Here is a 27,874-nt window from a genome sequence, read left to right as displayed (position 1 = left end):
TGTCAGCACAGAGCCCCACGCGGGTCTCGAACTCAGGGACAGCAAGGTCATGACCTGAGCCAAAGTCTGACACTCAACCCACTGAGCCACCCAGGCGCCCAAAACTTAGGCATCTTATAACTAAAAGTTTGTACCCTTTCCCCCCCCCCGCCCCCCAACCCCTGGCAACCGCCTTTCTGCTCTGTTTTTAGGAGTTCAACTGTTTGTTTTTGGTTTTTTTAGATTCCACATAAGCGAAACCAAATAGTATTTGTTTTTCTGTCTGGCTTATTTCACTTAGCATAATGTCCTCCAAGCTCATCCATGTGGCAACTGGCAGGATTTCCTTTTTTGGGTCTGAATAACATTTCACTGTATATACACACAGCACATCGTTATCCATTCATTCATGGAAGGACATTGGTTATTTCCACGTCTTGGTTATTGTGAATAATTTTGCAAGGTGCCCGCCAGTGCAGATATCTCTTTCAGTTACTGACTTCATAATCTTTCGGTATATATACCCAAAAGGGAGATTGCTGGATCATACGGTAGTTCCATTTTTAATTTTTTGAGGAACCTCCATACTGTTTTCCATGATGGCTGTACGAATTTACACGGGTGGACTGGGAGACAGCCTGGGGGCAACGGGAGTTTCCAAAGTGATTCTGCCAGTTGTGGGAATGGTGGTTTCTCCTGGGGAAAGAGCAGAGAGAATCAAGGGAAAGTGAAAAGTGTCGGTAACGCACATCACCTGGGGAGGACTCCGCCAACTTTGGCCCCACCCACAGGGCTGCAGTTTTCTGAGCGTGACTGGACTCGCATCACTGAGCCGGGAAGCCCACCCCCTTTCAGTCAGCCCACGAGGAGCGAACCCTATTTCGGCGGCGGCCCCCTCAGCGCCACTGAAGCTGCCGGGACAGGCGGAGCGGGGGAGGGCACCCCGCGGGGCCGCAGGGCGCCGATGGCCGCCGCTACCCGGCCGGAGGCGTCCCCGCCTCCCTTCCTCCCGGAGCTGGGCCGCCCCGCCCAGCCCCACCGCTCAGGGTTTCGATTCTCCGCTGGAGCCCCTCCCCGACACCGCGGCCCGAAACCGAGGGCTAAATGGCGGACGCAGGGGCGCAAAGCGGGACACCGGGGGGGCCGGGCCCCGCGAAGCTCGAAGACACGAGCGGCTGGCGCTGCCCGGAGCATAGCGACCGCGTGGTCGAGCTCTTCTGTCGCCGCTGCCGCCGCTGCGTGTGCGCACTCTGCCCGGTGCTGGGCGCGCATCGCGGCCACCCGGTGGGCCTGGCGCTGGAGGAGGCGGCGCACGTGCAGGTGGGAACGCAGGCGGCGCGCGGAGGCGGGTGCCCGCAACGGACTCGGTGGGGCGTGCCGGGTGGGCCGGCCGTTTCTTTCGGTTTGGTTTGCAACCGAAGGGCGGCCCAGAGGACCTGTAGGCGGCCCACCTGCTGTCGCCAAGGATCAGTTAAGCTTCAGAAGAGGTGGGTTTCGGGAGTGAAAACTTAGGCGCCCCGACTGATCCGCAGATGTCCTTGACCTCGTCCACCACGGTGGGTCCACCACACCGCCCTTGGCCTGAAAGAAAGTCTGCCTTTAGAGAAAGTTGAAAAGCCACACAGGCATCTCTGGTTTTCTCTCCTGGAGTTCACCGACAGGGGCTGAGGACTGCCTGACTGCCTGCCCTGGGAGCGGCCTCCAGCCACCGACTCCGCCCTTCTCCTCCCCGCACGTGCCCATTCCACGCATTTAACAGCCAGGTGGGGAGCTATGACAGCCATTTTATTGATAAGAAAAGAAAGGCTCTGGAAGCCAAGGCTGGCTTTGAACCCAGCACTCCACAGCTGGATTGCCTCCACTGGCCCATTCCCACCTTGGAGCCCTCACCTGTGCATAATCCTAATAGTGGTCAGGGGCTCCGGACTCTTGTTCTGGCCTTAGGGCCAACTTGTTCTGTGACTCTGGTCAAATCCTCTGCCTCCCTGAGATAGGCAGGCCCGCCCGTTTCTGGCGGATGTTGATTCTACCACTTCCTCTTGCAGCAGTTTTTGGTGATTAATGACCTTTTTCCTCACATTGTGACAACCTTGGAGCTCCAAAGTGAGAATGGGCCCTGTGGGACCTGGTTCAGTTGGCGGGGGGGGAGTCTTGGGTTTGAGGCCTTTCTTATCTGTAAAATAACTGTAATAATAATAGCTCCTCAGAAGGCTGTTTCCAGAATTAACATGGCTGCTTCCAGAGATAGGGCTTGGGCATCTCATAGGCAGGTCCACCCACCTACCTACCAACATACTCATTTTGTGTTCACACACCTACCCACTCACCTGTTTATCCATCATCCTTCCATCCACTCATCAAACATTCGTTCGGCACACCCCTTGTGCCACGAGTTAAGGAACAGATCAATTCTTCCCTGATCAGGAATTTCCTGGCTGGTGAGGTGAGAACAAATAGTGACAGTACGGTGTGATAAGTATCGTAATTGGGGAGCCAGAGAGAAGACAGTATGAACTAGGAGCAGGGAGCGCAGGAAGACTTCCCAGAGGAGTGCCATTGGAACTGTCCTTGAAGGATGAGTAGGATTCCACCAGGTAGCATGACAGGTGCAGCACCATGTGACTGGGAGGCCCAGGCACCAGGAGGCTGGGTTATCTTTGGGTGACAGCAGCTAGACTTGATGGCTTAGAAATCACAGTGGGGTAAAAGATGTGCTCCCCGAATTTGAGGCTGTGGCTTCTACCTGCGTTACCATTGTGTCCTCACCCCCAGCCACGACCTAGAATACAACTGCACACAGTAGCAGATGCTTGTTGGGTGTTACAGTAACAGTAAGAGCTATACCTGTTGAGTACTTACTGCCTGCCAAACACTGCACCAAGCACTTCGTGTACTTTTCATTCTCTACAGCAACGCGATGCGGTTATCCCCATGTTTATGGCTAAAGAAACAGGTTTAGAGAAGTGAGGTCACTTGTCCAGGTCACATGAAAGGAGGGCCAGGAATCAGACCTAGGAAGCCGCCTGTCCCTCTGGGGCTTATGCTCATAACAGCTTGCTGGGTGGCTCCAGCTCTCCGCTTGAAGCTGGCAGCCCTTGGTCATTGTGTTTGATTCAGCAAACACTTCTGGGCCACCCCGTGATCCCCATGGCAGAGCTGGGAATGGAGCAAGCCTGCCCTCAGGGAGCTCCCAGTTGACGGGGCAGCCCGACCTGGGGCCAGAAGCTGCGTGTAAGGCCAGCTGTAAGAAGATCCGGATAGAGGCAAGCTCAAACCTGTGGGGAAGAGGCTCACAGAGCAGGCCTTTGGGAAAATGGTAATTGCAAAACAAGGAACTCTGGAAGGGAGCCATTTCAGGTGGGAGGGAGAAGGGAGCATGAACCCCCACAGACCTCACCCATGCAGGTCTTCTGAACCCCAGTTCAAGCCAAAGGGCCACAGGCTCCCTGGCATGTAATAGGTGCTTAGTTAATACTGACTCCATAAGTGAAATGCTCTTCTCCTGTCCCCAAGCTGCTTGCCTTAAGGTCCTATTTGAAAGGGTGAAAAACCAGGCCATAAGCAGGAATTGTTCTAGAAAAAAGGGAGGGGGGATCAAGGTTGGAAGAATATCTGATGTAGGATTCTGAGGATCAGAGGGACCCTCGTTCCGGCTCATCCTCCAATTTGCCACGTGACTCTGGGCCAGTCACCTCACCTCTGAGTCTCAGATACCTCAGCTGAAACAAAATACAGGGGTGGGAGGAGATGACCCCTGGGTGGCTTGTTATCTCAAAAGTCACAGTATTAAGTATTAATTTTTCCTAGCTCTTTCACATACAGAAACGCATCCAAGAATGTTTAAAGCACTTGGAAGCCAAGAAGCAGCAGCAAGTTGGCAACATAACCCAGATAGAAGAAGCTGCCGAGAAGCTCAAGGCAAGTGGACATTTCTTCCTTGTTCTAGTTGAGATGTTCACACTTCCCCTGGTACACAAGGCTCTCCTCAATATGGAGCCAAGGGAAGATCAAAACTAACCTCAAAGGGACAGATCAGGTTTGATGGGGCTTGGGACTTCTATAATGTAGGGGACTCTTTTTAAGGAAAATGACACAAGGGGCACCTGGATGGCTCAGTTAGGCATCCGACTCTTGGTTTCAGCTCAGGTCACGATATCACGGTTTCGTGGGTTCAAGCCCCACGTCGGGCTCTGCGCTGATGGCGAGGAGCCTGCTTGGGATTCTCTGTCTCCCTCTTTGCCCCTCCCCCACTCACGCTGCCTCTGTCTCTCTCAAAAATAAATAAACTTTAAAAAAAAAAAAAAGAAGGAAAAATGACACAAAATCAGGTGCAAGACCATGAAGGGCCCTGGCTAATGAGGAGCCTTAAGCTTCTGTTGTGTTAGCTTTGTGTGAATCCACTTCTGCCCAGCACCTTAGCTAACTTGCCCCGTGGCAGCTCACAGAATGGAGGAACAGCCTTTCCTTCTGGCAACCGCCAAGGCCATTCTCTTAGAGGGACCAGTCATCCATCCCCTGCACCCCAAATCACCTTAAACAAAGCAAAATGCAGCATAAGGAGCATACAAACAGCTCTTTGGGTTTTACTGCTTTGTTGAAAGAAAGAAAATAGGGTATCAATGTATTCCATAAATAAATACTTTCTTCAGGCTTCTCCTTTCATAGCAGTGTTTATTTACATGGATTCTTTTGTGGGCTTGAAATGGGAAGTTGGGGCTGACATTATTGGAAGCTGCCGTCTGACTAAAAAAGTTGCTGGGTCTTCTGGTCCTTTTATGTGAACTGAACTGGTCCCTTCCCCTTTCACCCTCAGCTGGCCCCTCCTGGAAATGAGGGCTAGGGTGGGATGCCTGCCCAGGGTCTCTGCCCCTGAGGGCTCTGTAAACCCTGGACTGACCCCTCACAAGTCAGGCAGAGAGACTGGCTCCAACCAAGGGAGTAGCTGGCACCCAGGACTTTCTGGGCCAGGCCCACAGCAGAGTGGAGAGGCCAAGACCCAAGCCAGGCCACAGAATTGACCTCCTGTTGGCCCAGCATCCACTGTCTGTGACTGCATGCCGGAGTGTGCTGGGGACAGTTGTGGTTTATACCTGTGGCCCCAGCTTCATTATTCATAGTGACGCTCATGTCTTCAAGAGCATTTCTCCGGGCTCAGACCAATAGTGGTTTGAAAAGATTTGGCAAGGGATGGGGGAAGTGCTTTGGGCTGTGCAGCTAGAACAGAATTGGGATACAGATTCACTGTCTGCAAATCTCTGAGCACGTATGGTTGGGGGCTCCCCAGGAAAGAGTTAGGACCCATGTGGAGAGTCTAAGGGGGCCCGTTTCAGCTTCCTCTAAGGAATGGAATTTTCTTTCTTTTAGTCTTCTCCTCCAACTTTTAAACTTTCATTTTGAAATAATTCCAAATTCACAGGATGTTGCAAAGGTAGTACAGAGAAGCCTTGTGTACCTTCCACCTAGTTTGCCCTACGGGTTAGATCTTACGTACATACAGCGCAGTATCAAAACCAGAATTGACAGGGGTGCCTGGGTGGCTCAGTTGGTTAAGCATCCAACCCTTGGTTTCGGCTCAGGTCACGATCTCACAGTTTGTAAGTTTGAGCCCTGCAACAGGCTCTGTGCTGACAGCTCAGAGCCTGGAGCCTGCTTCGGATTCTGTGCCTCCCCCTCCCGTTGTGACCCTCCCCTGCTTATGCTCGCTCGCTCACTCTCTCTTTCATAAGTAAGTAAATGAACATTAAGAAAAAAAAAAAAAAAAGTCCAGGGTATCCATTGTGTTCTTGTATGGATTGTGCTCTTGCTGTCATGACTGAGACTCTTTGGCTAGCCCTAGATCCCAAAGATTTCCGCCTTGGGTTTTTTTTGTTTGTTTGTTTGTTTTTCCGAAAAGTTTTATAATTTTACATTGAAGTCCATGATTCTTGTCAAGCTAATTTTTGCATAAGATGTGAGATTTAGCTCAAAGGTCTTTTTTTTTTTTTTTTCCTTACGGGTATCCAATTCCTCCAGCACTGTTTGTTGAAAAGACTGTGTTTTCTCCATTGAATTGCTTTTGTCAAAAGTCAGTTGGCCATAGTTGGCTGAGGCTATTTCTGGGTCCTCTATTCGGCTCCATTGATCCACGAATCTATCCCTCTACCATCACATGGTCTTGATTGCTAGAGGTGAGAAGTCCTGAAATAACTGATACCTCCCGCTGGATTCTTTTTCAAAATTGTTTTAGCTATTCTAGTTCCTTTGCCTTTCCATTTAAGTTTGAGAATGATCTTGTCTGCTTTGTTGGGATTTTGGTAGGAATTGTGTTCAGCATGTTTATCAAATTGGAGAGAGCTGACATCTTTACTATGTTATCTTACAGTCTGTGACCACACCCCTCTTCATTTATTTAGATTTGGGGGGGTTGACAGCATTTTGTAGTTTTCAGCATGCAAATCTGTATATGGTTTATTGGACGTACAGCTCAGTGGCCCTCAGAAGGTAATAAGAAGGGGAACCTCGGTGGCTCAGTCAGGTGAGTGTCCAACTCTTGATTTCAGCTCAGGTCATGATCTCATGGTTCATAGGTTCGGCCCCGCCTTGGGCTCTGGGCTGACAGCTTGGAGCCTGCTTAGGATTCTCTCCTGCCTCTCTCTCTGCCCCTCCCCTGTTCATGTGCACACACTCTCTCTCTCTTTTAAAATAAATAAATAGGGGCGTCTGGGTGGCTCAGTCGGTTGAGCGGCTGACTTCGGCTCGGGTCATGATCTCGCGGTCCGTGAGTTCGAGCCCCGCGTCGGTCTCTGTGCTGACAGCTTAGAGCCTGGAGCCTGTTTCAGATTCTGTGTCTCCCTCTCTCTGACCCTCCCCCATTCATGCTCTGTCTCTCTCTGTCTCAAAAATAAATAAACGTTAAAAAAATTTTTTTTAAAAATAAAAATTAAAAAAATAAAAAATAAACCTTAAAAAAAGATAATAAAAAGAATGAGATTAATGGCCAGCATTTTAATTTTTTTTTAATGTTTGTTTATTTTTGAGAGAGAGACAGACTGCAAGCAGGGAAACGGCAGAAAGAGAGGGAGACACAGAATTCAAAGCAGGCCCCAGGCTCTGAGCTGTCAGCACAGAGCCTGACCTGGAGCTTGAATCCACGAACTATGAGATCATGACCTGAGCCGAAGTCAGACACTCAACCAACTGAGCCACCCAGGTGCTGCCGTGGTCAGCATTTTAAAGCTGAAACGGGTTGATTGGTTGATCTGTATAAAAATTTAGATGTAAAAAAGTATGAAGATGTGGCCGTCCTACACCTGCGCTCCTACATGGGTGCTGTCAGAGCTGATTAGGTGCTCCCACTGGAAGGACACCTGTCTCCAAGTCTCCCAGCCCCCACCTGAGCACCTCCCTCACTGTGTTACCAGTCTGGCTCCTGGGGGCATTTATATTTCCATTCCTGGTTAAGAAACAGAGGTTTAGGGGCTCTTGCATGGCTCAGTTAAGGTTCTGACTTCCCGCTCAGGCCATGATCTCGCGGTTCCTGGGTTCGAGCCCCACATCAGGCTCCGTGCTGACAGCTCAGAGCCTGGAGCCTGCTTTGAATTCTGTCTCTGTCTCTCTCTCTCTCTGTCTCTCTCTCTCTCTGCGCCTCCCCGCTCATGCTCTGTCTCTGTCTCTGTCTCTCTCTCTCTCAAATAAATAGACTTAAAAAAAACCCAGAGGTTTAAAAATTCAGCCGTACTTAACTAGGTGATGGGGGATTAAGAATATGCCTGTAATGATGAGCACTGAGTAATGTATAGAATTGTTGAATCACTGTATTGTACACCTGAAACTAACTTAACACTGTACATTAATTTTACTGGAATTTTTAAAGATTCAGCCACACTTCAAGCCAACTACTGTTCACATTTTGATATTTTTTTCTCTGTACATGTATACGCATTGATATAGTTTGAGACATATCCTCTACACAGTTCTAATATCATATCCTCACTTTGGAGCTAAGGCATGTTGGCTCGTTTCCTTGTGTGGTTTGCTACTTGTATCTTCACCTTGCTGCCCTCAGTAGGTGTTTTGCATGGTGTCCTGTACCCCTGGGTTGTGGGAGCTCGCCTTAAGAGCCCTGAAGCCAGAGCATCTGCAGTGTACTCTTATCAGTTTCAGTAGTTACAGACCTGTTTTTATATATGAATTTTGCAGTTTTGAGGGTCTATGAACTAGGACTTGAATTCTTCTCAATACAAGCCTGTTGTTTGGTTTATGTGTTTTGCCGATGACTCTCTTTTTCACCCATGACCCTTGATGGATGAGAAGATTCCTTGCCCCTTCCTCAGGCCAGTGGGTGGAGTTTTCCCAGTGCCTCGTTCCTGGATGGAGGGGCTGTCTGTGCACCTGACTTGGTGCAGGTGACAGGTGCCCAGAGCATCCTCTGAGACGACCAGGCCCCCAGTGTGGTGTGGCTGTCATACGCTCCTCTGCCCTTCCTGGGGTCACTCAGCTCAGCTTCTGCGTAGCTCTTACAGCAGGTTCTCTCTTTGTTTCGGGCAACTAGGGGTTTCTGTTGTTTGTTGTTTGTTTGTAGGTCTGGTTTTGGTTTTTGAGCTTGGTCGTGGAATTTAAAAATTTGCTCATTTTATCAGCATTTCTATGTATTTGAACTAGGAAGGGGGATTTTCCACATCAGCTCCTTCTCTCTTATTGACCAAAACTATATGTCATTTTACATATGGGGTTTTTGTTTTTGCTTAAGATCATAACACTTCCCTGTGTCATTAAAAGTTCTTTATCAATGTCAGTATTAGAGGCTGTATATTCCATTATATGGATCTACCATGATTAAGCCATTTCCCCAGTGTTGAACATTTAGATCATTTCCAGTTTTCCATTAATGTAAAATAACACTGCAGTGAACATTTTTTACTTATTCTCTTCAGACGCATTCCTGGAAATGATTCGTCTGGCTCAGTAGGCACAAATGTTTATAAGGACTCTCAGGCATTCTGCTGAACTGTAGCTAGTGTGGTGTGTGGAAGAAAGCTCAAGGGAAACCATGCCGCTCTGTACTTGCTTTCCTAGAGGCATTACTAGGGGAAAGGTCATTCACCTGAAAATTAATCCATAAAACACCTTTGTCAACAAACTAAAAACAGTAAAGTTTATACACGGTCCAAAGCCCATTGTCTACAAACCAATGATCACGCCCAACTAACCCCTTCTTCCCAGAGAACAATCAAGAGGACCTTCCTCATTAATCCTCAACCAACACCCATTAAATGATTTTCTCTGACATCCTTGTTGGTAGGCTATTTGCTTCCCCTTTGTGGCTCCTCAGAGGGCCGGTACCTGCAGGTGGATGGAAAACTCAACACTTACCTGCTACCCTAACTCAACAGGGATGGGAGTGCTTATGTTCTTTCTGAATCTTCCCACTTTATTCCAGGGAACTTTTGATACCGTTATAAGGAGGGGGGAGCATATAAATATATATACTATATAGATAAATATGTAGTTAAGTTTGATTACCGTCTGTCATGTCCAGACCTAGGTAGGAAGTTAGGATGGGCACAGACTTCCAGAGCTGAAAGGCCCTTGGAGATGGGGCCACCCAGGAAGAGAAGTGACTTACCACCAGTCACACAGGAAGGCAGAGGTGGACCTGGGGCCACAGCTGTATCTATCAAGGCCCATCCAGGAAGACAGAAGCCACTTCGAGGGGATGAATGCAGGGAATGGAGGCCAGCGTGGGAAAGGTGGAGAAACCAGCCAGGGGGCAGCGAGGCAGTAGCATCAGCAGGAGGCACCTTTACATGTGGCCGGCAAGGCCAAGGGAAAAGATGGGATAACCGGGGGCAGGGGCCAAGATACCTTTGCAGGAACTGGAACCAGAGTGGGCCTGTCCTGTGGAAGCTGGAGGGTAGAAGGGATGCAGGAATACACCTTCTTGTGGAAAAACCACCCTGGTGGGAGGGACACCCTGGATGCTGCCTTCTCTTGCCTCCTTCTAGTCCCTCCTCCCATTGATCAGACCCAGCCCGAAGGAAGATCCTGGAAATTCAGGAGTCAGCCCCTCTCCCTCTGGAGTAGTGCTGGGGGAAGGACAGGAAATGGACCTGAGTCACATGGGCCTAGACTGGCTCCCTGGGCAGGGAAATAAACAGCCTCCATTCCTGGCTTTATGCCTTTCCCTGTGACCCACAGAGCTGCAGAGCCTGAACCACAGATTAGGGTCAGGGGACCAGTGATGTGACAGAAAGTGGCCTTTGCCAGAGGGGGAACGGGAAGATGTAGACTCAGCCATGCTGCTGTTGACACTGACGATGCCACCGGTCTCTACCACCCCTGCTGGGCATGGCCTCCCCTCTGCTTCTTCCTGCAGGCCACTGCCACATAACAGAGTGGTCGGGATGGCGTAGCTAAAGTGGAGAGGGCAGGGGTCGACAGCACGCCTGTCTTCCCCAGTGGGATGCCCCTGACAGGTGCCCACAGAAAGGTTGTCCAAAGTCCTACTGAATTATCAGCAAAACAGCTCTTTCCGTTTTCCTCACAGGCTCCTCACCCTCCACGGGACCCAGACAGGCCTCCAGGGCCCTGGGCAGAGATGGAGTCACATAGCAGCCAGCACTCCATGTGCAAAATCCCCCACCCTCCCATGAGTGCGCTTCATCGATGCCCGAGTGCCTTCCCTCCCCAGCCCGTTACCTTCCCAACTAGACTGTCAGGCGCTCACCCAGCCCCACCCGCTCCAGTGCGAGCTACAGTTTCACTTTGAACCAACGTGGTCCAAACCAGACACATACTTCCTTATCTCCTTGCCAGAATTCCCTCCCGCTTCTCTCCCTCTCCCTCCCAGTCTTTGTGTGTGTCTCTCTCTCACTCTGTCTCTCTTGTTCTTTTTTTTTTTTTTTTTCAGAGCGACAACATGAGTTGGGGAGAGGGGCAGAGGGAGAGAGAGAATCTCAAGCAGACTCCACACTTGGCACAGGGCCTGACTCAGGGCTCAATCCCACAGCCCTGGGATCATGACCTGAGCCAAATTCTTTTTAACCATTTGCATAATCAGCCTCATCTGCTTACACCTTAAGTTTTCTTATAGAGGAGTGCCTGGGTGGTTCAATTGGTTAAGCATCTGACTCTTGGTTTTGGCTCAGGTCATGATCTTGTGGTTCACAAGTTCTAGGCCCTCATCGGGCTCCATGCTGGCAGTGTGGAGCCTGCTTGGGATTCTCTCTCCCTGTGCCCCTCCCCACCCTTTCAAAATAAATAAATAAATTAAAAAAAAAAACTTTAAAAAATAAAAAATAAGTTTTCTTGTGGATGTTTTCAAACAGTTATTCCTGGAGTGAGAGTTAAAACAATGTGTTTTATAAAGTAGAGTTGTAGAGGGCATCTGGCTGGCTTAGTTTTTAAAGAGCATGTGACTCTTGATCTCGGGGTTTAAGTTCGAGCCCCACGTTGGATGGGAGATTACCTATAAAAAAATCTTTAAAAAAAAGTAGAGCTATAGAAACTGCTTGGAGCATAGCTTCGTCGGGAAATTATTTGCTCTCTTAGTTTCTACAGAAAGGTCTTCCAATTACTTACATTGCCTCCAAAATGTGTTTATAAATCAAGAGTTTGGAACACATTTTCTTTCCTTCATTTGGGTCATTCAGTAGAGATATATTTGTGTCCAGGTTCACTGGCCCATAGAAACCCTGTTGTAAGTGTAGGCTAATTCCCAGGCTAGCCCAATGGCAATTTAACCTAGGTTGCATATGGTTGGTATAAGCTAGCCTCAGAACCTAACCACTGCCTAGAGCACTGTATAGGAAACGGGACTTCAGGAACTCATCCCACAGATCATGCCAAACCACGTGTTCCTGCCCCACTAAGAGAACATGACATCACGGGGAGCCTGTCCACACCACATCCCCACCCCCACCCCCGGTGCCTCCCCAAGTACCAAAGGCCGCTATTCTGTTAGGTGTAGGAAAGAGGCCTATGTTTTGCTTTTGTTTTTTTTAATGATTTTCTGTTTTATCTTTTAATTGTACTAGTAGTGTATGAACACATGTTCATTTTTTTAAATGTTAATCGTAGTCTATTAGAATATAGTATAGAACTATAGAAACTACAAAGTGGGAGTTCCTCTTCGCCATCCCCCTAATCCTCACACCTCTTCCCAAGCATGACCAGAACTAACAGACATTGGAATGCACTTGCAGACATATATTTGCCTATACAGGTTTCCCCTGCTATCCAAAAGTAGAGTGTTCTGTGAAACCTTGTAGAAATGGCATAAAGTAAAGAGCATCTCCCGCTTTTCAAACGTTTGAGTAAAACCACTTCACTTTTACAAAAGACTGTTTTCTAACCAAATGCCTGTTTTCTAACCAAAAGAAATCTGAAGAACGTTTTCACTTTTGGGACAAAAACTATTACCACACTAATGTAGCTTTCGTAAGGTCAAAGTGGACTAACGCAGACTTTCAGAAAGCAGGCATACCTGTATCCATATATAATTTTTATTTAGTTATCTTTTATATAGATAGGATCATCCTGTATATATTATTGTGTAACTTGCTCTTTTTCATGTGGTGTCTTGGAGAGTTTTCAGTGCCAGGACATATGGATCCCCTGAATTCTTTGTGCAGGGTGTGTGTGTGTGTGTGTGTGTGTGTGTGTGTGTGTGTGTGTGTGTTAAAATATACATAACATAAAAGTTATGATTTTAACCATTTTTAAGTGTAAAATTCAGTGGGACTAACTGCATTTACAGTGTTGTACACTCATAACCACTATCTGTTTCCAAAAAGTTTTCACTATCTTAAATATAAACTCTAACCAATAAGCAATTACTTCCCTTCCCAGCAGCCCCTGGCAAATTCTATTTCCTGTCTCTGTGAACTGGTGTATTGTAGATATTTTATGAAAGGAAATAATACAATATTTGTCCTTTTGTGTCTGGCTTATTTCACTTAACATATCTTCCCGGGTCATCCAATTGTAGCATGTATCAGAACACTGCATTCTTTTTAATCACTACATATTATCGTTGCATGAATGCCTCATAATGTGTATAATAAACACACACGTATTTCCCAAAATGAAAATTTTGCCCAACTTTATCACCGACAATGCTGTATGAGCATCTTGGTACACAAACCTTCATGCACATGTGAAAATGTTTTCTAGGATCAATTCCTTCAAGAGGAATTGCTGCATCAAAGGACATATGCATTTAAAAGATGGATATTGTCACATTGCCCTAAAAGTGCATTGCCAACAGATGCTACCACCCACCATGTATGTGAGTGCCTACTCCCCACACCATTTCAGACTCTGCTATTGTCCATCAGTTAAGATTCCTCCAGTCTGATGGCCAGAAAATATTTTCTGCTTACATTGCTCACTTCCTTGATTGTTTGAGAGGCCGAGTACCTCTTCATACAGGTATTGGCACTGGCATGTGTTTGGTCCATTTTCAATCGAATGATTTCTTTTTTTTACTATAAGTTATGGATAATAAACCTGTGTAGTTTGTTACTTGTCATGTGGTTGTACAGAACCTTCCCTCTTAGGAAAATTTTCACTTTTTTTAAAAATTGTTTTAATGTTTTTATTTATTTATTGAGAGAGAGAGAGAGCACAAGTGGGGAAGGGAGACACAGAATCTGAAGCAGGCCTCAGGCTCCGAGCTATCAGCACAGAGCCTGACACGGGGCTTGAATCTATGAACTGTGAGATCATGACCTGAGTGGAAGTCGGACAACCTAACCTGCTGAGCCACCCAGGCACCCTTGTTTTCATATTTAATAAGGCAGCTCATCCTTCATTGATCTTTTTAAAAATTTCTGGCTTTTCTTGTGCTTATTCTTCCCTACCATAATTTAATATTTGTTTAATCTGCATTGTTAATTAAGACTTTGGGATTACAGTGAATTTGTAGACCAATTTGGAGACAAGTAGCATCTCTAGCCACAGATAATGGTTTTTTGTTCTACACATTCAGAGGTTTGGTGTTTTGTTTTGTTTTTTAAATGTCTTCCAATACAATTTTATTCTTCTCTTTATGTAGGTCATTACAATTTTTGTTAGATTTATTTTTAGGTGTTGTCCTATTTTTTTTTCCTCCGACCATCTTTATTTCCCCATGTATTTTCCAATTGGTGATAGCTGGCACTTTGGAAAGCTTGAGTTTTAACAAGCTGATCTTCTACTTGCCCAGCCACCTTGCTGAACTCACGTTTTAGAAGTTACAATTTTTTTCATGTTGACTATTCCGGATTTCCTGGTTGGCAATGATGTCATCTGTAACTGGTTTCTTTTTAGGCTCATGCAGAGTCGAGTAAAACCTGGCTGACAGGAAAATTCACTGAACTCAGATTGCTACTTGATGAAGAGGAAGCGCTGGCAAAGAAATTCATTGATAAAAACATGCAGCTTACCCTCCAGGTGTACAGGGAGCAAATCGAGTCTTGTGGAGAGCAAATAGACGTCATGAACAAACTCTCCAGCAGGGTCTGGAGGATCAGCCAGGAGCCCAGTCCTGTCCAGCTGCTGCAGGTAATGCTGGATTTCTGCCCTCACGGTGGATCCCTGCCACCAGCATTTCACGTTGGTCACTGGAACACAGTATTTACACACCAAGTAAATACACAGAGAATCAGCACGCAAGTTTTCTTGCCCCTACACCAGTGGGAAGAAAATATGCTTTGTTAGGAACAGTGTATACATCCTGGACTAATTAAATAACATTAACAGCCACCATTTGGGGGCAGGGGAGAGGCTCTATGTTCCCATCACTTTGTGTATCTTAGCTCTAATATTTACTAGAAGTCTGCAACGTGGATATTCTCACCCCATTTTATGAATGAGAAATTGAGGCTCAGGGAGGGTGAAGTGACTTGTCTGAGGTCACACAGCTGGTAGGTGGCAGAGCTGTGATCAGAGCCCAGGTCTGCCTGACTGCAGAGCCACGAGGCCCCACTGCCTGGCCCTCTGCCTGTAGAGTCTTATTTGAGACCCTCCCCCTCCTGGAAGGGTAGGTGTCCTTTCAGCTCCTGAGCAGGCTCCACGAGGTGAATCACAGTTTGCTCAAAGGGGAGAGAAGGATCCTACTCCTTGGCCACTGGGCTTTGTTGGAGACTCTTCCCTTATACCAAGGGAGAGTCTAAGAAATAGCCCCTGTGATTCATTGCTGTATTAGTGAACACATGTTGTTGTGAGTGGTGTTTGTGTTTTCAAGGAACCACGGGAGAAACTTCCTTCTCGCGCCAGTGCTCCCATGCAGCCTCCAGTGTGCTTGGATTGCTTTCCTCCTCATGGAACTCTTCCTGTTTCCTTCCTTGCCAAGGCTTCTGGGAATCTCAGAGCTAAATATGTTTCAAACAGCTTGGCTAAGACTTGGTGGCATACATCTTGTTCCTCGTCTCACTCTGGCTTCTAGCTTATGTTCTTATCCTGGCGTTCTCTTCACCTAATTTTCCTGATTATAAAGGAAAATCTCACAGTATTAGATAGCCTTCATGAGATTCTTTACAGGCTTGTGGGAGAAGGCAAAGCATAACTAAAGGTGTCCTGGAGTGTAATCACAGATTAGACTGTGGCTGGAAAATAAGACAGACAAATCAGTCAGTCAGTACAAAACCAGTTAAGCCAGTCCCTGGCAGATATTTCTAGTCTTGTGCCTTTATGTGGCCTTGGTCAGTTTGGCTTCCGTGTGTCATTGTTAGCTAACAAAAAACTAAATCTAAGAAAAATTCTGGGTGAGGTACTTTCCTAGGCACAGTGGATATTATGCCTTAAGAGGGGCTAGATGCACAGTGGGGTACATTTGTTTGTTTGTTTTTTAAATAATGGTACTTTGTAGGGATATCTAACACAAAAGGATGCTTCTGTGGAGAAGAATGTTTCTCTTAAAAAAAATTTTTTTTAACGTTTATTCATTTTTGAGACAGAGAGAGACAGAGCATGAATGGGGGAAGGTCAGAGAGAGAGGGAGACACAGAATCTGAAACAGGCTCCAGGCTCTCAGCTGTCAGCACAGAGCCCGACGCGGGGCTCGAACTCACGGACCGCGAGATCATGACCTGAGCCGAAGTCAGACGCCCAACCGACTGAGCCACCCAGGCGCCCCATTCTTTTATCATAGATACAGTTTCAGGGCTTTGCCATCTTTTTTCTTTATTCTCTGGTGCCAGAACTACTGATATTCGTCATTTGTCATTCCCCCCTTCTATTTGTTTGTTCACGTATTCATCAAATACATACTGAGCAACCTGTTCGCACCAGGCCCCTGCTTGACATTAAGAGCTCATGGGTCAGGAGACATACTCAGAAACATTTATTTACAATGCAGCCCAAGTAAGCTATCAAAAGTATGTCCAAGAAATGTCCAATTCTGTATGGGGGGTCAGGGAAGACTTCTAAGGGAAGGTGACAGTGGAGCTCAGTGTGGGAGCATGAGGAGAGGCCACTGGGGATATACAGAGGGACAGAGCAGAGAGGACATCCCAGACAGGAAGGAATCATGTGCATGTGAGAGCCTGGCAGGCTGGGCAGCAGCGGGGGTTCAGCCAGGCAAGGATACGAGGGAGGAGGGGGTGTTGGGAGATGCAGCTGGACCAGGAAGCCAAGGCTAGTTAGCCAAGGGCCATATGTGCCTGGTCATGGGGTTTAGACTGTCCTGTAAAGATACGTGAGGAGTGTTGTGAACTGGGGAAGGACCTGGTCGGTTTAATGCTTTTGGAAGGTCACTTTGGTGACAGAGTGGAGGATGGACTGAGGTGGCCTGGGCCAGTGGAGGGGTGTCAGGATGGGAAGAGGCAGGCAGGTTTGAGAGATGCAACAGGATTGGTGATTGGAAGTGGTGGTGGGGGAGGGGGGGAGATGCAAGATGATGCCCAGCCTCTGGCTTGAAAGATAGGACGCTCAGTTGGTTGAGCGTCTGACTTCGCCCCAGGTCATGATCTCATGGTTCGTGAGTTCAAGCCCCACATCAGGCTTGCTGCTGGCAGCGCAGAGACTGCTTCGGATCCTCTGTCCCTCTCTCTCTCTCTCTCTGCCCCCCACTCTTGTGCTCTCTCAAAAACAAGTAAAATATTGAAGGGAGGGAGGGAAGGAAGGAAGGAAGGAAGGAAGGAAGGAAGGGAGGAAAGAAAGGAGGAAAGAGAGAAGGGAGGGAGGAATGAAGGGAGGGAGAGAGGAAAGAAGGAAGGGAGGAAGGGAGGGAGGAAAGAAGGGAAGAAGGAAGGGAGGGAGGGAGGGAGGGAGGAAAGAAGGGAGGAAGGGAGGAAGGAAGGGAGGGAGGGAGGAAAGAAGGGAGGAAGGAAGGAAGGGAGGGAGGGAGGGAGGAAAGAAGGGAGGAAGGGAGGGAGGGAGGAAGGAAGGGAGGGAGGAAAGAAGGAAGGAAGGAAGGGAGGGAGGAAAGAAGGGAGGAAGGGAGGGAGGAATAAAGGGAGGGAGGGAGGGAGGAAAGAAGGGAGGAAGGAAGGGAGGGAGGGAGGAAAGAAGGGAGGGAGGAAGGGAGGGAGGGAGGAAAAGGGAGGGAGGGAGGAAGGGAGGGAGGGAGGGAGGAAGGGAGGAAGTAAGGGAGGAAGGGAGGGAGGGAGGGAAGAAGGAAGGAAGGGAGGGAGGAAGGAAGGAAGGGAGGGAGGAAAGAAGGGAGGGAGGAAGGGAGGAAAGAAGGGAGGGAGGGAGGAAGGGAGGGAGGGAGGAAAGAAGGAAGGGAGGGAGGAAGGAAGGAAGGGAGGGAGGAAAGAAGGGAGGGAGGAAAGAAGGGAGGGAGGAAGGAAGGGAGGGAGGGAGGGAGGGAGGAAGGGAGGAAGGGAGGGAGGGAGGAAAGAAGGGAGGGAGGGAGGAAAGAAGGGAGGAAGGGAGGGAGGGAGGAAGGAAGATGGATGGGTGGCTAGAGAGCTGTTGCCTGAGTTGGCAAAGCTGAGAAGCAGGTGTGCTCGAGTCCATTCCTTATTCTATCATAAATATTTACCGGGGACCTACTATGCGTCACACCTTGTGCTAGATGCTGAAGCTGGGAGTACCAGGTGGTGGCATTTGTCCTTCACCCTCTCTCCCCCATCCCATTCCACCCATCTGCCTCTGAGCCACCCTCCTGTTGCAGAGTGGCACCCTGGCCCCCATGTTAGTGCTCTGACTCCCTGGCCAGCTCTGTTCCTGGGAGTGACCTTAGGCCTGGTTCCCCACACTTACCTTCTTCCCCACCAAATGCGGATAGAGTCCAGACTGGCACCCCCTAGGCTGCACAGGGCCTAGGACCAGCCTCCTGACCTGAGGTTCTCCTGAGGTCCACCATCCTGCCTGGTGGTTTTGCCGTTAGCCTAACGGCAGAGGGCCAGGCCGTGCTCCCTCCTGAGGCGTCCATCTGCCCATCTTGCCCTGCGCAGCACCGCCCACTAACCAGGGCCTGCTCACTCAAGGCACTCCTTGCCCAGGACAGCCCTTGAAAGAGCGCAAAGTGGGCTCCTACCTGCCAACAAGAGAGTCCACTGTAGCCGTTTCAAGCAGGAAAGGAGTTTATGAAAGAACGAGTATTTGGCAGGTCACAGGATCTCCAGGAGGGCCTGAAGGTCAGGATGAAGACCAGGCGACAGGAGGAAAGTCCAGGCCACAGCACGGGGGTGCTCCAGCGTAGACCCCGCTGCGTCTCTGCTGGGCCACTGACCCAGGCACTGCCCCTGAAACCTCCAGCCCTGCTGTCCCTGACGGCTACATGCTGCTGCCACTGCCTCATGGTCACTTCCACATCCAGGCCTTAGATCGGTCACAGGCCAGCACCTAGGTGCAAAGAGGGCTGGGGAGAGGGAGTTTTCTAACTTCTACTTAGGAAAGCAACACTTAACACGGGAAGGCTATTTAAAGGGTGAAGTCCGGGCAGAAAACAGGTCAGGCCCCCCCCAGTGGTGGGCCTTCCCCCTCAGCTGGCATTCCGGCTGAACTTTCAGGGTCCTTGGCTTCCTTCTTGCAACATGGTTTCTTGCTCCCTCCTTTGGACATGCCCAAAGGGCTCTTTCCCCAGAGAAACTGGCCCCTCATCCCTTTTGTTCCCTTGTACCTCCAGCAGACCCGTCACAGTGTCTGTAAAGCTTCAGGGTCCCTTGCAAGGCGGTGAGCAACTTAAGGGCAGGTGCAATCAGCCAGCCTCCCTCCTTCCTCTGCCCCGAACGCCTAGTACAGAGTAGAGCTCAGTGAACATGGAGGGGAGGAAGAAATCAACAGTGTAGGCCCGAAAACTGGACCTCCGCGTGTCTGCCGCCCTGGGGCCTGCTGTGTGGTCTCTTCAGAGCTCTGTTCCCGGGGGCCCAGCCTGGGCCGGTCCCAGTTGCCGGGGCAGGGTGGGGCCTGTACCTGCTGGCCTGGGTTTGTTCCGGGGTGCAGCGGCGGAGGCTGGGACAGCACCCGCAGTTCCCAGAGCCACCCTGACCCCCGCCCATCCTGGCAGGAGTACGTGGCCGCTGAGCAGCAGATGCAGCAGCAGATGAGTCTGGGAGAGCTGTGCTACCCCGTGCCCCTGTCCTTCGAGCCCGCCAAGAGCTTCTTCAAGGGCCTCGTGGAGGCCATGCAGAGCATGTTGCAGACACCACTGGACGTTCGCCTCAAGGAAAGTAAGTCGCTGCGTGGCCAGCCTTGTGTCCTTAACTCCCCTAGTGCCCTTTCACCCAGAGACAACGGCAAAGACCCAAATCATGATCTCAGTCATACCTTTTCCACACAGAGGCCCTTGGCTGGGCAGTCAAGGACTCCTGGGCCTAGGCCCCACCCACCCTTCAGACTTCACCTCCTTCCCTTTCTGAGACCCTGTCCTGCCTCTCGCAAGTATACCGCTGTGCTTCTGCCCCTGAGTCGCTCCCGGGATTCTGTCACACTTTATATTTGCCTGGTTTGGGCTCCCAGCTGGAGTAGCCAACTCTCCCCCCTCCCCTTGCTCTGTCTAGCCAAGTCCCACCATCCCTGCGGTGAGCCCAGGACACTCACCTGGGAGTCCTTTCCACACCAGCCTGGGCTGGCTCTGCCGGCCATCTCCCCCTCTGCCTTTCCCCCGTCCAGGCCCTGGCCGATCTCCTGCCTGGGGCTGTGCGTGAGCTGGATCCATGAACCTCTCCCTGCCCCTCATAAATGCCGCAAAGGCAAGAACCGCTACGAGTCCTGCTCTGAGGTCCCTGAAGGGCCTGGTATAAAGCAGGTGCTCAGAAATACCTTTTTCCCATTCATTTACCTCTGTTCTTATGATTCACTCAGAGCATTTACTGAGCCCCTTTTCTCTGTTAGGCATGGCAGGGTACAAAACAAAGGTCTTACCTTTATGGTGTTCATTGTTCTGGGAGAAAGTCATGTAGAACAGTATGTCAGCAGTAAGTGCTCTGAAGAAAAATACAGCAGGGTGAGGAGAATACAGGGTGACTAGGAGGAGGAGCTATTTCTTATGGCGAAGTGGAGAAGGCATCTCTGGGAAGGGGATATGCGAGCTGGCCGAAGGAAGTCCCCAGCAAGCTCTGTAGGTCTGAAGGGCTGAAGTTCAGTGTAGTGGTTACATGCTGTGGACTCTGGAGCCAGGCTGCCTGGGTTCCTATCCTAGGTCCACCACTTCCTAAGCCTCCTTTCTTGGGCAAGGCACCTAAGTTTTCTGTGCCTCTGTTTCCACATCAACGGAGAGAATAATAAAGTCCCCTCTCATAGGGTTGTGTAAGAATTAACATCTCATACATAAACTGCTTAGAACCGTGCTCAGGCATAATAAGCAGTATGTAAGCATTAGCTATTATTGTTGCTGTAGTCGGTCCATCTGAGGGAAAGTTCTTTTGGGGCAGAGGGAGACACAAGTGCTGCAAGTGTCCTGAGGCACAATAAAGAGTAGTTTGGCACGTTGAAGGAACAGCAAAGGGGTCAACAGGAGTGAATGTGGGTGCGAGGAGGGAAGAAGAGAGAGAGAGACCGCGAGAGAGAAACCAAGGAGACTCCAAGGACTTTGGTCTGAGCAATTGGGAGAAGAAAGTTGCCCTTTTCTGAGATGGGAAGGAGGAGCATTTAGAATCGCAGGCAATGGCCCTTTTGGTTCTCTGAGCAACACCATGGTGGTTTGCAAGAACAAACACCTGATGTAGGATGACAGAAGGGGAGCCAAGAAGAAAGAGGTTGATGCATTTTCTCAGGATGATCGGTGTGATGTGAAAGCACCAGCTATGTTCAGTGTAAGAAATAGTGGCAAAACGCAGGTCACGAGAACTCAAGGAACCAAACTCGCATCTGGTGGCCTCGCGGGTTGCATGTTTGAATTGAGCTTTGTTGCAGAATGATGAAACTACATTTAGAAAATCGAGGCCAACTACTGAGGACATTCAGGGCAGAAACTGCATGATGAAGTGGAGGAAGTCGGATGCCACCTGGTCAGATGGGGCCTGGCAGGGCAGTGGCAGGAGATGAGGAGAGGAAAGGGCGAGAGGAAGTGCTACAAGCACCCATTCAGCCCCCTCCGGAAAACGGACAGAGGGGAGGCCAAGCCCTGGCTACAGTGCCGGCCAACCTCATGGGTGAGTAACAGAGACACAGGAGGTAGCAGCACCCAGAGGAAGGAGAGAGTGATTCTGGTGGAAAAACCAGGAAGCCCTCTTGAAGGAGGTGGCACATCAGCTGGGCCTTGATGAACCACTAAGGCTTCCAGAGTGGGAGAAAACAGGGAAAGGCATTTCAAACTGAGTCGAGAGAAGGCTGCAGCCTGTTTGGGACACTGTGAAGTGTGTAGCAAGGCTGAGCGGTAGTCTTTTGTTTTTTGATTTTCCAAGCTGGTTTGTTAAAGCAGATTTTAAATCTATAGATGATGTTCTCTTTGCTCATAACTTCCACTGGAATTTTGAAAACATTTTAAGATGAAATCAATTAAAAAGAAAACCACATGTCCGAATCGTAGCAGTCAATATATCTAAATGTGTAAAAAGAATAATAAATAGCCAAATATGAAAAACAGAAAAAAAAAAAAAAGAATCTTAGCGGTCAGTTTTAGGAACCTTTGGGCTTGTCAGTTTTCAGCAAGTGGGCACTGGTATGTCCCCAACCACCACAAGATGTTTCTCAGATGGACCCAAATGCAGTTCACCCACATTTACATTCTCAGTGGCCCGTTCCCAAAGAACCAGTGGTGCCTGCTGAGTCCATGATAATTGGTAACGCTTGCTCCGTGCCAGGCATTGTTCTGAGCATTTTACAGATAAATCCAGCAACTCCTCACCACTATCGTGTCAGGGTCGGGGCAGGGAGGGGGAGTGGGGGATGCCTTTATTATTTCCATTTTACAGATGAGGGAGCTGAGGCTCAGAGAGGTTAACTGATTAGCCTTACCTTGCACAGCTGGTAGGCGGTAGAGGCAGAATTCAAACAGACTCTGACCCCAGGGTTTGTGTTCTGATTTCCCGCCCCCCACCTTGCTTCCTCCAGGCCATCACCCCTCACCGACCTCCAAATGAGATCATCACTCTCATGATCACAAGTAATACTGAGAGGTGCTCACTCCCAGGAAAGACACAAGGAGACAGGGGTCTTGCAGCACCACTGCCCTTCCGGTGCCCCGCGTGCCCCTCCCCTCCCCCCCCCCTATATTTTCCACAGACACTGTAGGCTTCACAGGGCCGAACAGAATCCAACATCTTGGAGCACCTGGGTGGCTCAGTCGGTTAAGTGTCCGCCTCTTATTCTCAGCTCAGGTCTTGATCTTAGGGTCGTGAGTCCAAGCCCCATGTTGGGCTCTGCACTGGGCATGAAGTCTACTTTAAAAAAAAAAAAAAAAAAGAACCCAGCATCTTCCCCCAGTCTGCTGCTGCTTGACTCCAGTCTACTCCCAGTAAACAGTTAAGCCTGGCACTTCTGCCATTGCAGATTTCCTTAACCCAGCCCCCTCTTCCATCCCTATTGTCCCACTTCAGGCCCAAGCCTCCTAGCAGGGCCTCTGCCTCCATGCTCACCCTGCCCCATTTATCCCCCACCCGAGAGATCTCTGGAAATTCTGCTTCTGTCTACCCGTAGACGCCTTCCATGGCTCCCCGCTGTTTACATGCCACTCCTAGCACCTGCCTTTAATTAATGTCTGTGCTCCTGCTGTACCCTCTTGTTGGGAAAGCCTCCTATCCTTTTTTCTGGATGTCCAAATCTTCCCGATCCTTTAAGGGCCAGCTAAGGTGCTTCCTCCTCCACGATGTCTCCCTTGATTCACCTCTCTTCCCTCTGTGCCTTGGCTGGTAGCTCAAGTGAGCCCACCTCATTTACCTGACGGAACTGTTGAAGACAGGGACCATGGCTTGGGTTTCCCCCTGAGCCCCCTCCCACTCAAATGAGACACCAACATGACCTTTCTGATGACTTCATTTCTTGTTTTCCATCTTATCCTGGAATTTGCATTTCCGCCATGCGGGTCGCCCCATTCTCAACTATTTGAACACACAGTTGATTCTCGTGATCATCCTTGATCCTGTGGTCTCTTCCCAGGTTGAGGGCTCATTCACCCTGGCCCGAATTCACTTCCCACCCTCAGAAGTACACTTCTCCTTAGATCCAAGTATTATCCTAGAGTATTCCTGTTGCAAATTCCTGAATTTGCATTAACTGCTTACATTTGTATGTGGTTCTTGGGAGAGATTATGCGACTCTCCAGTTTTGTAATATTTTTAGTATGTTTTGTAGTTTGCTCTTGCTTAGATGAGCACCAGGCACTCATTTCTCACAATCTGTTACAGACATGAACTGCCAGCTCTCAGGCTCCTCCAGCACCAAGCTAGTTTCCTTGTTGAAAACAAGCCCCTCACCAGAGCGATCACTCTTCCTAAAATGTAAGCCCCAGGAGTGGGAGCGAAGAGAGGGTGGAGAGGGCTGGGTGCGTGGGAGGGGAGACGGGGGGTCATAGAAATAGAGGCCCCCCCTTTTTCCTAACAGACCCAACTTGGGTTTTTTTAACCTTTATTATTAGTTTTTAAATACAGAAATAATACATATTCATTGTAGAAAAATTAGAAAACAAAAACAATTTTTTAAGACCATCACTTTCTCATAGATAACTACTAGTATTATTTGCCCTGTTAGCTTTTTTTGGTTTATTTATATATACATACAAGGATATATTTAATATATTGTTTTTTACAAACATGGTATCAACTATACCTACTGTTTTGTAACCTGTTTTCATTTATGGATATGTTGTGAAAATCTCTGTTCCCTTAAAAAAATTATACAGGTAATGCATGCTTCTTACAGAAAATTAGAAATTACAGATACACAAAAAGAAAACCGTTGCTTCCCCAAAGATAAATGCTATTAATATTTTGGCATACATTTTTTTCAGACATTTTAAAAGCACACGTGTACAGATTTTTTTAACTGGGATCATATGATACTCTTTTGTAAATTTTTTATTTAACAGTGTAGCTTGAAAAATTTTGTTTCAGTAGATTTAAATATCATCTTTATTTTTAAAGGATGCATAGTATTCCATTGAATGAATATGCTGTATTTAACCAATTCATAATGCTGTGCATTTAGGCTGCTTTATATTTTCATTTCTATGAACAATGCTATAATAAACACTCTTATACATGTTAGCTGCACTAATGAATAATTGAATGGATACACCTTAGCTCATTTTTGGATTATTCTATAGGAGTAATTTCTCAAAAGGGGAATTACTGGGCATGTACTTTTTAAAGTAAACTTTGAAATATACATAAAGAAAAGCACAAAAGTCAAAGGGGTGCTGCTCAATTATTTTTAAAAAGTAAACACTCTATAACCTCCTTCAGACCAAGAAATGGAAATTTCCAGCTCCCCAGAAGCCTTCCTCATGTGGCCTTTTTTTTTAAGTTTATTTTGAGAGAGAGAAAGAGAGCATGTGAGCTCACACACCTGTGCGCAAGAGTGGGGGAGGGGCAGAGAGAGAGGCATAGAGAATCCCAAGCAGGTTCTTCCCTCCGGCTCCCCGCTGTCAGTGCACAGACTGACGGGGGGGGGGGGGGGGGTGCTCAATCTCAAGAACCTAACCGAGAGACCATGACCTGAACCAAACTGACACTTACTGACTGAGCCACCCAGGCACCCTTTTTGTGGCCTTCTATTCACTACTCCCAAAGGGTTAACTACTCTCCTGATTTCTGACACTGTAGGTTAGTTTTGCCTGTCTTTGACCTTTATATAACTAGATCATTCAAACTGTACTTTTTTGTGTCTTCTGTCACTCAACATAATATTTGGGAGATTTATCCATATTATTGTGCAGAGTAGTAGTTTGTTCATTTTCACTGCTGTATATAGTATTCCATTGTATGAATATAGCACTGTTGAAGGACATTTTGGATTATTTCCGGTTTAGCCTGTAGTGAATGATGTTGCTATGAACATTCCCGTGCATGTCTTTTGATGCACGTATGTATGCATTTCTGTTGGGTATTTACCCAGGAGGGGGAGAAAAGGATGCCTACTATAACCACTTCTATGCAACATTATTCTAGATGTCCTAGACAGTGCCTTGAGGTAAGAAAAAGAAACGAAAGCTAGAAGGATTGGAAAAGGAAGGAAAAAAGATCATTATTCACAGATGACATGATTACAGAAAATCTAAAATAATCAAAAGGTAAATTACAATTACTACTAAGTGTATTTAGAATAACTGTTGGATGTAATATCATTATACAAAAATCATATATCTATATATTGGCAGTAAACAATTAGAAAATGAATGTTTTTCTTTTTTTTAAGGTTATTTATTTATTTTGAGAGACAGAGAGAGTAGAGAGCATGAACAGGGGAGGGGCAGAGAAGGAGGGAGAGAGAGAATCCCAAGCAGTGTTGGCTCGATCTCATGAACCTGAGCCATCAGATGCTTAACTGACTGAGCCACCCAGGCGCCCCTAGAAACTGAATTAAAAATTTTTTTAATGTTTTTATTTATTTTTGAGACAGAGACAGAGCATGAGCAGGGGAGGGGCAGAGAGAGAGTGAGACAATCTGAAGCAGGCTCCAGGCTCTGAGCTGTCAGCACAGAGCCCGACGCAAGGCTCGAACTCACGGACTGTGAGATCATGACCTGAGCTGAAGTTGGACGCTTAACTGACTGAGCCACCCAGGCGCCCCTAGAAACTGAATTTTTAAAAATATTATTTTCAGTAACACTTTTTAAAAACCAGGAATAAATCTAACAAAAGACTTGCAAAACCTCACTACAGGAAACTCCAGAACTTTACTAAGAAAACAATTTGGCAGTATCTAGTAAATAAAGCTGAACATCCATGTATCCTACCACGTAGACTTTGTTTTTTTCACTTCATGTCTGCATATGTGGTATAATGCACTGAGAATGATTATTGGGGATTTAAGTTAGCACCACATTTCTGGAACACAATTTGGCAGTATTTACCAAAGTCCTTAAAAGCAAAATTATCCATGTTGACCCAGCAATTCCTCTTTTAGGAATGTATCCTAAAGAAATAATCAGATACATAAAGATGTAATTAATATTTTCAGAAGCTTTTTTTAAAGCCTAAATATGGAAAAGGGGGAGGGATAGGTTAAATTATAATACATCCAATATATCAAAATCTTAGGGTTGCCATTAAAGTGCTCTGATGAAAGAATATTATTTGACAGTGTAAAATGTCCTTAAGTATGTCAATAAATTATAAAAAGCAGGTTACCCAAGAGCATGTATGGCATGATAATGTTAAGAAAAACTATAAAATGGCAAGATAAAAACTGGAAGGATATACACCCGTGTTACAAGGGATAGGATTTTAAAATTTTTAGACATCAGCAACAAATTCCATGGATGGTACAAAATTCAGTGACATTTTCACTCCTTCACTTGTGGCCCAGCCACCTCCCCAGAGGCAGGCAGGGTTACAAGGGTGGTTTTTCATTTATCTTTTGGTGATTCCCAATCTGGGCTGCGGGTGCGAGCCTGGTCGGTTGCCGGGTCGGGGCACCGCGCTGCCCCTCCCACTACGTGTCGCCCCGGTGTCCCCGCCCCCTGCAGACGCGCGCACGCCAACTCTGGAGCCGGACACCATGCATGCACGCCTGCGCCTGTCCGCCGACCGCCTGACGGTGCGCTGTGGACTGTTGGGCCGCCTGGGACCCGCGCCCGAGCTGCGCTTTGACAAGCTGTGGCAGGTGCTGGGTCGCGACTGCTTCGCCGCCGGACGCCACTACTGGGAAGTGGACGTGCAGGAGGCGGGCGTCGGCTGGTGGGTGGGCGCGGCCTACGCCTCCCTGCGGCGCTGCGGGGCCTCGGCCGCCGCCCGCCTCGGCTGCAATCGCCAGTCCTGGTGTCTCAAGCGCTACGACCTCGAGTACTGGGCCTTCCACGACGGCCAGCGCAGCCGCCTGCGGCCCCGCGACGACCCCGACCGTCTCGGTGTCTTCCTGGATTACGAGGCCGGCGTCCTCGCCTTCTACGACGTGTCTGGCGGCATGAGCCACCTGCACACCTTCCGCGCCACTTTCCAGGAGCCGCTCTACCCGGCCCTGCGGCTCTGGGAAGGGGCCATCAGCATCTCCAGGCTGCCCTAGGGGCTGAGACTGGAGTGACTGCCCTAGGCCTTCCGCCGCTCTGGTGTCACCCGACCTCGATGTGGCTGGTCTGCCTGCTCCCTAAGCACTCCTATCATCTCCCCCGCCAGTCATGCACAGGTGCTTTGAAGGTCTCCTCTCCTAGGTTGGTTTCAAACATGCCCCAAACACAGATCCTCTGCCGAGACTGTCTCATCGGACCTTCCCACCACCAGGGCACTTACACTACACTGCTTTTAGTCCGGGTGCCACCCACATGTGAGCCCTAAGCATCCTGACCGTGTCAGAATACATTATCTTCGGCCTCGGACCTCTCCTTCATACAGCAGTCAGCAATACCCGGCACTTAGTAGGCGCACAATAAATATGAGAGAGCCATCCA

At 48.4% G+C, this 27,874-nt stretch overlaps 1 protein-coding gene, 1 long non-coding RNA gene and 1 pseudogene across 6 annotated transcripts; 2 read left to right on the top strand and 1 right to left on the bottom strand.

The window, feature by feature from the left end:
- Nucleotides 1-258: 258 nt before the first annotated feature.
- LOC122232933 lies at nt 259-1,966 on the bottom strand. The gene is made up of 3 exons (XR_006210314.1): nt 1,870-1,966; nt 1,431-1,560; nt 259-675 (listed from the first exon to the last, which is right to left on the bottom strand). It is a non-coding gene; the product is annotated as an uncharacterized LOC122232933 (long non-coding RNA).
- Nucleotides 1,024-27,874, top strand: TRIM14 (tripartite motif containing 14). 5 transcript variants are annotated; one of them, XM_042963356.1, is made up of 6 exons: nt 1,024-1,299; nt 3,802-3,897; nt 14,269-14,502; nt 19,397-19,559; nt 23,676-23,768; nt 26,957-27,874. In XM_042963356.1, the coding sequence occupies exons 1-6, from the start codon at nt 1,084-1,086 to the stop codon at nt 27,490-27,492; spliced, it is 1,338 nt and encodes a 445-aa protein (XP_042819290.1). In that variant the 5' UTR covers nt 1,024-1,083; the 3' UTR covers nt 27,493-27,874. The 5 variants fall into 5 exon arrangements, with proteins under 5 accessions (XP_042819290.1, XP_042819289.1, XP_042819292.1 ...); XM_042963355.1 differs by having other exon boundaries at nt 3,787-3,897; XM_042963358.1 differs by lacking the exon at nt 1,024-1,299 and adding an exon at nt 1,446-1,535.
- LOC102952461 lies at nt 19,566-22,532 on the top strand (annotated as a pseudogene).

The sequence above is a fragment of the Panthera tigris genome, chromosome D4, assembly GCF_018350195.1.
Source record: "Panthera tigris isolate Pti1 chromosome D4, P.tigris_Pti1_mat1.1, whole genome shotgun sequence".
In the NCBI taxonomy this organism is placed as follows: Eukaryota; Metazoa; Chordata; class Mammalia; order Carnivora; family Felidae; genus Panthera; species Panthera tigris.
This window is presented reverse-complemented; position numbering and strand designations above follow the sequence as displayed.